This window comes from Peromyscus maniculatus, chromosome 1 (genome assembly GCF_049852395.1).
Source record: "Peromyscus maniculatus bairdii isolate BWxNUB_F1_BW_parent chromosome 1, HU_Pman_BW_mat_3.1, whole genome shotgun sequence".
Classification (NCBI taxonomy): domain Eukaryota; kingdom Metazoa; phylum Chordata; class Mammalia; order Rodentia; family Cricetidae; genus Peromyscus; species Peromyscus maniculatus.
Window position 1 is genome coordinate 183,512,931 of NC_134852.1, and position 12,689 is coordinate 183,525,619.

Genomic DNA, 12,689 nt, shown 5'->3' on the forward strand with positions numbered 1-12,689 from the left:
TACTTGCTAAAAAAAAAAAAAAAAAACAAAAAAACAAAAACAAAGTGTATATGCCCAGGAGTTCCTACTCCTATGTAATCAGCTTGTTTTAAAGTAATAAGGAGTCATAAGACCACTCCCTAGACCAGTGAGTGTTTCTCAACCTTCCTGATGCTGTGACCCTTTATAATACAGTTCTTCATGTTGTGGTGACCACCCCAGACACAAATATTATTATTTATTGCTACTTTATAACTGTAATTTTGCAATTATTATGAATCATAATGTAAGTATGCAATATGCACATGGTCTTAAGAGACCCCCATGAAAGAACCATTTGATTCCCAAAGGGATCTCAACCCGCAGCTTGAGAACTGCTGACCTCGACTTACTCATGCATGGATTATTTCTTTTTCTGTTCTACCCAGTGGCCTCCTCTGAGAGTCGGTTAAGCTGACAGTAGAGAAACTTTTGAGTGGTGATTCTGGTGTGGAGGTAAGAGTAAGGCGCTTTTACCAAATGTAGAATGGTCTGCCCTGGAAGTTCTATATTATTGTGATTTTTAAACATAGAATGGTCTGCTCTGGAAGTTCTATATTATTATGATTTTTTAAATAAATTCGGTGATTCATCTTGGTGAATTTCCATCAGAACCACTGTAATGAATATATTTCTATTTCTTTTAAAACAAAGATGAAATTAATCATTTATTCATAACTATTTTAATACTTCAATTAGACTCTCAAATATTTTAGATTTCAAACTAGACTTTTCAGAAGAGCATAAAAGTAATTTTCAGACTATCTTAGTAAAGTTATAGACTATTCAAAGTGTTCCTTCCCTTTGACCAATCCAAGAAGTTCCTACAGACTATCAGAATTTATTTGGGAACCAGTAAACCCAAAATCTAGTTCCTCTTAGCACTCTATATTGCTCCTCTTACTTTATTTTGTTTTTGTTTTATAATGTGAAACTCTATTGGTGTTATTTGCACTCTGTCCTCTGGTCATCAGATGATACACAAAGAAACATAAAAGTCACTTGGAGTTTTCTAAATTGCTAATGTGATTTGCCCAAAAGAAGAGGTTGAGGAGTCAACAAAGTCTGGCATACTAAGTTGAGGCAGGACCCAGCCCCTCCCCCTGTGTGGAGGAGTGGATGGTGATGGGACTGGGGAAGGTGGGGGGCAGCGGCAGGAGAACGGGAGGGAGGGGGAACTAGGATTCGTACATAAAATGAAAAAAAAAAACTTAAAAAATTAATTAAATAATTTTTTTTTTAAAGAAGAGGTTGAAACTGGTGAGTGGAAAGATGTCCAGTGTTATTTATGGCTTCATTTTGTGTTTTTCTTACTCCTGCCACTGCCGTGAATAATTGACAGCTGTATCACAGTATGTTGAATACATTTTTGATTCCACTTCAGGTGCCATATGCCTATTTGTGATCTGAAATGGGCTGAGTCACATATCCTAAGCCTGACACTTAGAGCTGCAATCAATTTGCCTTCTGCTTTTGGCACCCTTCTATGTGCATGACCCTGGGGAGGTTCAGAGTGTTCGGAGAGCTCTTAGGAAGCATCTATATTTTTGTCTATGTTTCATAAGAATCAGGAGTTTCAATAAATAAAGGAAGAAACTGAATTTATAAAACAGACGCCAAATCCTCTGGTTTTGTTTATCCTGGGGTTTTTCCTAATGTAGGATTTTGAGCCATAAGGATTCTCATGATAAGTAGAATTAGCTTAGCGATTTATTACTGGCAGGTAGGAAAAGAATGTCTGTTAACAACCTGATTGTGAATACTGTGCTCAGTTATAGCAATCTTGGTGGGCAAACCAAGGACAGCTTATTTGGCCATTAAAAGGAAACAGGTATTATGTCAAAGTTTCCATTTAGACAACACCTCCCATCTCCTTCCTTCCCAAATATTTTGAGTATGTGCTTATGATTTTGAAAGTCAAAGGCTGTAGCTTTATGGTATTTGTTCTCTGATAAGGATTTCTATAGTTCCTAGATTCAGCAGACCTTTCAGCATTCTGGTGGTTGAGCTGTGTTACCATCAGCACAAATACACATTCTTCTGGGACAGGAGTTCATCTCTGGGTCTTCTTTCTCAACCAGTTAAAGATTGTATCAGACCTGACTTGCAGGATCATTTTAGATCAGAGGTGCTGTCACTTGGGGAAGGATGTAGAAAGTGACAAGGCAGTGGTAGGGCTAAGTAGAGGGAGAAGCCATCCACTTCCCAGGAACAGAACAGAGACATAGAGATCTCACTTCTCTCTGTACTTGTCATTCACATCTTCCTTAATATGCAACAAGTTAAAAAGGAGCGCTTTTCCTCTAAGATGTGAGTGAAAGAATGGGAGGGTATCAAGACCTATCTCGTATCAGTTCAAGATTGCTTTCCCATCCCGATGGATGTGGTGTCCCTGGATCTTAACTCTTGCTCCTTAAATAATGTGTTCTCCCTTCAATGAATTAAACTTGATGATTAAAAAAAAATGGCCACCGAATAAACATCTATGTGAAACTGCCTTGTTTCAGTATTATACATTTCTTTCAAAGTTTGTTTTTAATCACTAGTTGATTCTATCTTGCTAATCAGTGTCTCATTAGACAAATATACACACCAAAGTTTTCTTGAGCTATTTTTGTATTCATGGTTTCTATAACTATTGGAGTTCATATAGTATTATTATGACAAAGCCTCTCATTCAAAGGTCTTTTTAATATATCATAGCAATATACCTTTAAGATTTGTTTTTATTTTATGTGTATGAGTGTTTTGCCTACAAGTGTGAGAACCATGTGTGTGCTTGGAAGCAGTAGCAGATTCCTTGGAACTAGAGTGAATGACAGTTGTAAGCTGCTATGTGTGTACTTGGAACCAAGCAGGGGTCCCATTCAGAAGCATCATGTGGTCTTAATCACTAGGCTGTCCCTCCAAAACCAGAGTCATGTTCTTTAAAGGGAACACAAACAGTGCTCATTATCCAGTGAAACAGAAGAGCACTTAAGGGTGAGAAGGTGGTAGATACTAAGGTTCACACAGGACAACTTTTGCTTCTTCTTCAATTAGGCAAATCTGAGCTCCTACCCAGTCTTGACTACAATAAATATATTTGACATATTTTTTTTATTGAACTAAGTTATAAAATATTTTAAAATATGTTGCATACAAAATAAAATAACCACAACAATCCTTGATTTCAGAATCAGAAACATAAATAAGCAGTACAGAGCTAAAAGTAGTTAAAGTACAGTCAGGGAAGATGCACATCGAGGTATCTGAACCTAACTTCTATTCTATTTGTTTTGCTTCCAATTCCAAAGTCATCTGGCATACAAACATGCCCGCCCCCCAAATCATCTATGAGGAAACTGACTGACATTTGAGCTGTTTCAACAGTTGGCTACAGAGAGCCATCTGAGCGATCAGATTGAAGGTCTGAAATGAGCGCCTGATGTTGCAGCATTTCTGTCCACGGAGACATTTAAAGAAAAGAAAGCGTCTGGACCGATTAGGCATGGGTCAGTCATGTACCTGATCATAGGCAGAGTCTAGAATGTTCTTCCCCAGGATCAATATTACGGTTTTTCTACACACTATGCTTTGGAATCCTAGCAAAGTACACAGAGAATTCAGCATAAATGTTTGTGATTTTTAACTTCTGGTCATGAGGAAAGCTAAAGACAGGCCAGAGGGAAGATGTGCACACAAAGGAAAACAAGGGAAAATAGAATATTCATTCCTGAAATAAATGAGAGTTGAACAGGTAACATTTCTCAATTCAGTCAGTTTATTAAACCAAATTCCAGCAATGGATGATATAGCCTTGTCCTATTGTTTCTCTAATCCATGCTCACCTTCAATCACTTCAACACTGAAAAGAGGCCTGGGGAGATGGATTAGGAAGTAAAGTGCAAAAGCCAAGCTTGGTGGCACATGCCTTTCATCCCAGCACTGGGATTTAGAGACAGGAGGATCATGGGGCCTTATTGACTAGCCAGTCTAGTCTCACTGGTAAGTTCTAGTTCATTGAGGACCTTGTCTCAAAAAATGAGGTGAAGAGAGATAAAGGAAGACAATCAGTGTGGACCTATGGCTTTCACAAATGCACACACAGGCACATGAATCTGCATACACACACACACACACACACACACACACACACACACACACACACACACACACATACACATTATGCAAACATAGAAAAGGGGGAAACAATAAACAGCTAATTCTTCAGTTCTTTATAGACAGAAAAATGGCAAGGAAACTGCCACTGTCAGATTTTGAGACAGTCATATGATATTTATTCATTTTACATTTTAATTAACCTTAGGAGAATTTATGATACAATACAATGTTCCCAATGGGGAAGCACTTTTACCTCCCAAGGAACGTACATCCAAGACTGGAAACATTTTCAGTTGTCATAACTTGGGTGATACCCTGCACGGATACCAAAGATGCTTTTTTTTTTCTGTGTTCTAACAACGTTTTTAAATTTATTTTTTAAAAAGTTTTTTTGATTTTACATACCCATCCCAGCTCCCTCTCCCTCTCCTAATCCCCTTCACCCTCCCATTCTACCCCCACATCCACTCCTCCAAGAGGGTAAGGCCTCCCTTGGCAAGTCAACAAAGTATGGCATACTAAGTTGAGGCAGGACCAAGCCCCTTCTCCTGTCCTAGGGTGAGATGCCTTGCTTTTGAGACTCCTATAATGCACAGGACAACATCCCATTGAAGAATTATTCAGCCTAAAATGTCAATGGTGGTTGTGAGTTGTGGTGGTGTTGAGAAAGCCCAAATTAAAGTACACCCATGAATGAAAAAAAAGTCCTCTGCATTTATGGAGAAAGGTTTGACTTTCACCGATTGTCATTTTAACCTTCACCAAATACAAATTACAAGTCAAAGGATACACTAAGACAAGTCCTTATGCAACTTATGAGTAATCAAACTGACAACATTGAACGAAGCTACAATGCTACTTTGCTCAATAATTCTTCCCATCACATATCGCCTGAAAAACTGAAAAGGAAATAATCCCAGAAATTTCCAAGGCAGATTCATAAAACTATTATTACTAAAATTAGAGTGGCATCATTTGTTTACCGAATACTTGAGAATTTCGTCCTGGCACCATTGCCTGGCTGTGGGATAACAAGTTATTTAACCCGTGATGCCAGAATCACCTCACTAGAGAGTTCGCACAGTAGTATTTTACCTTGTCGGTTAATAAGAGCTGAACTAGACGATACATTCTCTAAGGTTAAAAAAAATAGCTTAACACTGCTTTTTAAAGAGAACATGTCTTATTTTTAAGTAAAAAAGAAATGAAGCAAAAACAAACATACTTTGAAGCAGTTCTAAGGAGGAAGATCCAGGAGCCATACTTATGGCTCATAAACTTTAGGAGTGAGCAGAGACAGTGAAGAGAACAAGATGACATGTAAAAAACTAGAGTCCAAGGCTAGCAGGAAAGCCGCATTGTATAAGCTGGAAGACTTTTTAATAAAAGGCATGACTGATGAACAATCAAGTTGTTGTTTCCAGAAGAAACAGACTGCTCCCTTCTCCAGCTCTTAGTAAATAGACTGCTCCTTTCTTCAACTCTCAGGAGCCGGCTTCATAATAACAGGAAACTTCTGAGGAAAGATGAAAGCCAGAAGGAAGGTCTATTGCTCCAGATAGGTCAACAGCAGAAGGGTCAAGAAGTGAGAGAAACTTGGGACAACAGGAGTTGCAGAGCATTAGATGGAGCTGTCACATAAATTATGCAATGATGAGGATCTGGGAATTTTCAGCCATCTTAGGAGAAGGTATTTGCCTTCTCACACAATGTCTACTGGGTACCTAATCTAATTTTCTCTCTCAATTTTAAAGCTGTGTTTCAAGTGATGTTTCTTCGCTCGAATTATTTCTTCTTTTCCTAAATCCATCCTACACTTTGCTTAGTTTTATATTGGCTCCCATGCAGGAAAAAAAAAAAAAAGAGGGAGTTTTGAAAGTCTGAAGCTCTAAACTGATATCCCAACATTCCTTATTCTTGGACACATTGAATATTTCAGCTCTAGAGTTCTGCTTCAGTACAACAGAGGTAATAATCACACCTCCACAGGATGAATGCATGAAAATCATGCCAAAGTTTGGGTATGTCAAAAACTTTATGTAAACATACACCCCAGGTGAGGATCTAAGCATGTGGTTCTGAAGAGTTGAGGGGTAGAAACTCCTTACAGGTTAATCCCTGCAGTATTAGTCAGTAAGCCCCGCTGCATTCATTCTTATATGCAAGCTTGAAGACTGTATTTAAATCATATTATTTGCACAGCTCAGAAGAAGAAAAACCCCTGGCAGTGCCAACTTCTCTCTCCGTTTACTGAAAGCACCTATGTGCCATTACTGTACTATAACTCTCACAGTGCTAACATGCATTTTCTACTATGAGAGTTTATATTTGACAACCTACAATAGCTGTACTTGAAGTGCTATATGTATTTTTCCCCTTGACACAAGACTAGGATTCCCCAGAATACATAACAGATTGTATCAACAGTTATACATTTTTAAGGGAGCAGAGTAAAACCAAGCAGAACCACACATTTCAAAACACTCTGAATATCTATAAAAAAAAAAAAAAGGACAGACTTTGTCCTTCTTTTCTCAAAACCAGTTGGTCATAGGTTGCTGGACTGGGGCTGAGGGACCTAGGTAGGAAAGCTGCTACATATAAAAAAAAATACATTGTTTATCTTTCATACCACTGCAGGCAGAATAAGGTCAGGATAATTTTCAAGGTTTATTTTGGTTTTTACTTATGTGCATACATGTTTGTTTGTACATATACCATGTGTGTACTGGTGCTGACAGAGGCATTGGGTACTGGAAATTGAACCCAGGTCATCTGAAGGGGCAGCAAGTGCTCTTAACTGCTGATCCATCTCTCCTGCTCCTAAGATGATAGTTTGAGAATTATGCTTGTAATGAAAAAACTGAAGGTGAAAGGAAACCGTTGAACACCTATTTAGTAGTCAATCAAAGAAAACTGTAGAATGAAACCACACAGTTTCCATCAACTGAATAATGGCTTACCAAAATGGAGAATGTTTTTCAGCCATAACAAGGTGGCAAATATGTATGAACCCAGAACCAAAGTGAAAAGAGAAAGACTCACAAAACACATACTGCATTATTACTACATTTATGCAAAATATTCAGAGTATCCAAGTCTACTGGAAAGAGACAGAAAGATAAAGTTGCTGAAGGTCAGAGAAAGGTGGATAACACTAAGGCTACTTCTGAGGTAATGAACATTATCTACATTATCTGCATTAGGCTATGGTGATGAGAAAACAGATTTGTAAATATTCTAAGAATTATTGAATTGAATATTTTAAACAGGCAGATGGGATGGTGGTAAATTATCTCAATGAAGCTGTTAACAATGATTACTGAATACAGGCACATAGTGATTGCTCAGTGATAAGATTAGTGCCCAGCTCATAAATTTCCTCATGAGAATTTATGAGTCGGAGATGATTTGGCTTCTCACACTTCCCCAATAACATCTCTTCTGCATCAACACTTTCCACCAACTCTCTTCCATCTCACGCATATTAATTTCAACCCTTCCCCCACTTCCCTCTGTGAAGAGAACACCAAATCACCTAAGATATGCAGCTGATAGCACAAACACTTTTTCCTGGTGGTAGATTCCATCCATAGAATAACATTCATTCCTAAACTGAAACTCTAGTTTAAGCCTCTGCCAACAGCAATGGATACAGCTCCTTCCCCAGTTTCTCAGAGAGGACAGGCTCTACTCATTGAATATTATTCTGATATAAAATCCCATGCTGGGAAGTTTAAACTGTTCTCTAGAGTCAAATTCTAATGGCTAGCAAAGATTGTTTTGTCTTCCCATGAACTGGAATCTTTTCTAAATTAGCCTGAATCTGAATCCTTGTCATCCTCTTGCTCAGACTTCACAGTCTAGCTCAGAGGCACTTAGCGTGAAATAATTCATGGATCTGTGAACATGGATAAGTAAAAGGAAAGGATAGTTTTGCTAAACTTGAACCAAAATGTAGTATTTTATAGTAACAAATCACATTAGTTTAAAAGAAATTGTGATGCCCCAAACAGAAATATTTTCTTATTATATGACAATTATTCCAGATACCTTCACATACACTATTGAAATTTTTTGATCATTAGTCAGTACATTGTTATATCCTATTACTTAATGTACTTGATAAAAATAAGCCTCAATTAGTGAATCACAATTCAAAAAATATTTTTACTACAGATTGCCAAAGGAAGTGGCTTCCTTTATATTCTAACAAACCCTATTTTAAGCATTTGGAAATATTCCAATATTAGATTCACAGGCATCAGGTTTTCAAAGTCATCCTTGGCACACAATAAAGATGAAGAACTCTCAGCTAATGGAACAAAACTCTAATGTTCACTTTATACTGCATTCTCGATGCTTAACTTGTCCTCATCAGTGAATATATTGTTCTCTCATGCTTCTGTGGTGGGTTTGCCACTGTACAGAACCATCATTTTAAAAAAAAAAGACACAGTATACCCTTCCCATTAATCAGGGTGCTGCCTTCCTTCTGTACACTGTTGCTGCTCAACTTCCTAAAGGCACTGTGAGGTCAGACTGGGAGGACCACCCTTTCTACAAAACTCTTCCACCAAGTTGAAAGAGTTCTATAGCACCAACTATGTATCACTTCATGTGTCTTTAGGTTTTTCATATATATTCCATTGGACTTCTTTCTCTTATTTAACTGAAATTTATTTAGAAAAAGAATTCCTTCTTGAACAATCTGTCCAGGGTATTAGCAAATTTAACTCATGACCTAGAATTTGTCTGAGAAGGCAGATTAAAAACAAAAACAAAAACAAAAAAACAAAACAAAAAACAAAAAACAAAAAAAACTTCAGGTTTTCCAGTTGGCTGAATTTTCTTGTGAGAGTTAGACATCATGGATTTTACCCTATTAAAGTAAAAAAATATAATGAGTACTTCTGTGGTCAAAAAGGGATTAAGCAATGTTTTGTTGCATTAGCACAAGTGTAGCAAGGAAGAAAAATTCAAACAAAATTGATACACTGCTTATGAAAAATGAAACTTAAATTAGATATGCCACTTAAATGAAAACCATGAAAATGTTAAAATTTAGCTTAGGTGTTGGAAAAACTTGCTTCTTTACATTTATGTGAATAACTTTTGCATTCAATTACTAATGAATGAAGTGGTAATAATTTTTTAATGAAATACCATGAGCTTAAAATATTCAAAAGGATGTGAATTTCTTGAACAACAATGGATTTAAGGAACTAATTTTTGCCGAAGCGTATTATTCCTACCAACTCAGACTATCCATGAATAATTTTTTCCTATCTAAAAATGGCTTAAATAATTTACCTTTTGATTTAATCACCTCTTAGCAGAATTACTGCTCAGATTTTGTCTTAGTTCTGCCAGATTTTTGTTCATTAACTGACTCACATCAAGAAGTTAAGGATTTCTTATCTGGGGGATTTTTTTTTTAATCTCTAGGCTCTCTGTTACTACACCATCAGAGAGGTAAACTTTATGAAAGAAATTGGTACATTGCTTCAAGACATGGTAGTGAGCATTAACAGATGAAAAGTAAAACCTACTGCACTTAAAGTTAATGAAATAGATAAAGATAATGAAATTGATATTACACTAAATTTGTGTTTCCATTCAATATTTTTTCATAATATTAGGGTGAAAATATACATAAATGATATAATAAGAAAGTTCAGGTTTCTTATACATTAAAATGCCCCAAATAAATAATACTGTATGGGTTGTTATTACAGTATTTTCAATTACATTTAAATGTTAAGCAACCACAGTCTCTTGTACATCATCAAAACTTGTACAGTTTTACTAGCCTTGGGTCTTTAGTTTTAATTTTGTCCTATCAGACTTTGAAGTCCTTGGAATATGTCAGTGGCCAGCAGAATCTTCCAGGATTTTAAGATGAAAGTAAAGTGGTTCCGTAAGACCAAGACAAAAGCCTGCATCAGTTCTTCATATTTTTCATGTATTTATTCATTAAGTGACTCAGTGAAATTAGAAGATTCTTATGCTAGCTATAGGAGATCAACAGTGGCATAGTAATATTTAACCCATTTTGGACAGCACACACATGTGAAGTCGAGCAACAATCCAGCTGCTAAAAGGAGCCGGTTTTAATTAGTGGAAAGCTAAAACAAGTCCTGAGAAACACTGTACCACAAAGAGTGTTCTCATAACTTATTAGATTAGATGGTTTAATTAGGCTTAATTATTATCTATTAATAAAGATTCCTATCTCAGTGATTCTATTTTAGTCTTTTATTTTTGGAAATAAGTTTTATGGAATCTGATGCTACTTTTTGTAGCATCAAAAGATATTAACACACTGTCATAAATCCCTTATCATTTTCACATAAACGTAAGCAATAGGGTGCAATAGTGGTTTTGTCCATTGAAGTAACACAGCATGATGAGCAGTATGGTGTCCAGAAGCCTTGGAGGTAATATTTATATAGGAGGAATACATTTATGATAAATTCCATGGTACCTGTCCAGATATCCCCAGGATTCTTATTTTCTCAAAGCATGCTATTGGCATTTGTCAGTCAAAGGCAGGCTTTCAGCACCCAAAGAAGATTACAACTCAGAGACAAATCTCTTTTTCATCTTGTTACTTCATTGTTGCCCACTGAGAAAACATTACAGGATAACTATCAATAAATCTATTTGATAAATGAGTATGGATCAGTGTCTCCAGCTCCCCAGGTACAAATTCATTCACAGTCCTCGGAAAAAGCATGGTAGAATTCGAAAGACATAGGGACAGATGACAGTAGAAGTCGACTCACAAGGCTGAGGAGATGGCTCAGTGTGCAAGCACTTGTTACACAAGCCCGGGGTTTTGTGTTTGGATCCCCAGCACCAATATAAACCTAGATACAATAGTGCATATCAGTAATCCCACTGTGCTCGTGGTGGCAGGGGAGGCAGAGAGAGATGTCCCCAACGCTCCTGGCCTCGCTGGCCTGACATCTGCAGTGCTGAACAACAAAAGACCCTGTTACAAACACATAAGGTGAAAACCAATTCTCTAGGATCTTCTCGTAACTCCTACCCAACCAGGTGCAAATCTTCTTATAGAAAAACACCTATTAACCAAGAAACAAGAGACAGAAGCAGATAAAAAATTTTTTCCAGATGAGGTAGTGAAGTGTAAGTTTCACTTTGAGCTTCCCAGTAACCAATGAAATTTGGCAAATTGGTTGTTTCTCCTTCATTTTGCATTATCTTGGAGAGGGAGAATTTTGTTCATCACTTCTGGTGAACAAAATTCTGAGCTTGAGTGGTTGGAGAATTTCAAAATGTTCATTACTGTGCAGGTGAGGGACTGTCAACAGTAGACTTTACCCATGCAGATTTATGAATACTCTGTTATGAATCACTAAATATCCACCTTTTCCTGAATTACTTAAGTGAGGAAAGGTTGCAGAATACCATTAAACTGAAAGAAAACCCAGGACACTTCAATCATTCAACATTCACCATTGGACTCCACTTCTTCCGGGCAGGTGCAATCTTGCCAAACATCCGTCTCCAGTTGCCAGTCTCCAGCACAAAAGTGAGAGATAAATGTTTGCTGATGAATGTTTGAATGGGGTTTGAAGCTAATAGGAAGATATTTCTTCAGAGAGATGAGTAATTTTTTAAAGCAAATATTTCAGTGTGGATAAAGTTACAAGGCTATTTTTATCTGGCTCATTCAGTTAGCAGAGCAGGCAGGCAGGCAGTTATAGTTGGTGAATTATGTGTCCAGTCACACAAAACATTTGAAGACCTACGAGTCTTCCCCAAACATAATGTTATAAAATGTCCTTTTGCTAAAAATATTGGAATCAAGTAATTATCTACTTTTGAATTTTAATGAATAGGCCATCTGTTCTTTCAAATTGGAAAAATGAAATTTTTCTACAAATTAACTACTTGATGAGATGTCCCTTGTGACAAAATCTGCTTTTGCTATTTCTACCATAGTTAACTTAAAGGCAACACATAACATATTATACCATGCTGTGCTAGTGTTTGGAAAATGTTTTCCTTTAATTATGTAATAATTACGGTATCCATTCCTCTGACAGGCTATACTTATAATTATCAAAGTCTCATTTTTATTAACAGTATTTAAATGGAACATTGGGAAGAAAATCCTGCCTGGTTCATTCATGATGAGTATGACAGATTTGAACTGTGAACATATATGTATTTTGTGGGTTAGCATAAAACCATGAGCAACAATTGCTTCCAATGTCTTTATTGTCCAGTGTCCAAAGAATTTTTTTAACTTTCTGTTGTGCTCTATGCTATGGGAGCTAGTTAACACATATGGCTATTTAAACAACATAAATTAACCAAAAAAAGTAATAAAAAAACATCCTCCATTAGCTATACATCAATGTGCTCAAATGTTCCACATGACTAGTAGCTACTGTACTGAACATTAAGGCAACTTTCAATCCTTTCAGAGAGCTCAGGTGACTGTCATTGTGGAATCTTTTCCATTTTCTGCCATGGTTTGGATGGTCTTGGTCCTTATTGTGATAGTGGAAGGTGGTGACATTTTAAGAAGTGAA

General features: G+C 36.8%; 1 protein-coding gene across 4 annotated transcripts in view; it reads right to left on the bottom strand.

The window, feature by feature from the left end:
• Prkg1 (protein kinase cGMP-dependent 1) overlaps positions 1 to 12,689 on the bottom strand; it is a 1,181,731-nt gene that overhangs the window by 730,612 nt on the left and 438,430 nt on the right. Inside the window, exon 1 of one of the 4 annotated variants that reach the window (XM_042262606.2) lies at positions 372 to 526. The exons of 2 other annotated variants lie outside the window; for them this stretch is intronic. In XM_042262606.2, coding sequence (XP_042118540.1) covers positions 372 to 375 — 4 coding nt within the window. In that variant the 5' untranslated portion in view covers positions 376 to 526. Of the gene's footprint in view, positions 1 to 361; positions 527 to 12,689 lie in introns of those variants that run through there. One more of the 4 variants, XM_042262612.2, reaches the window with a different exon arrangement.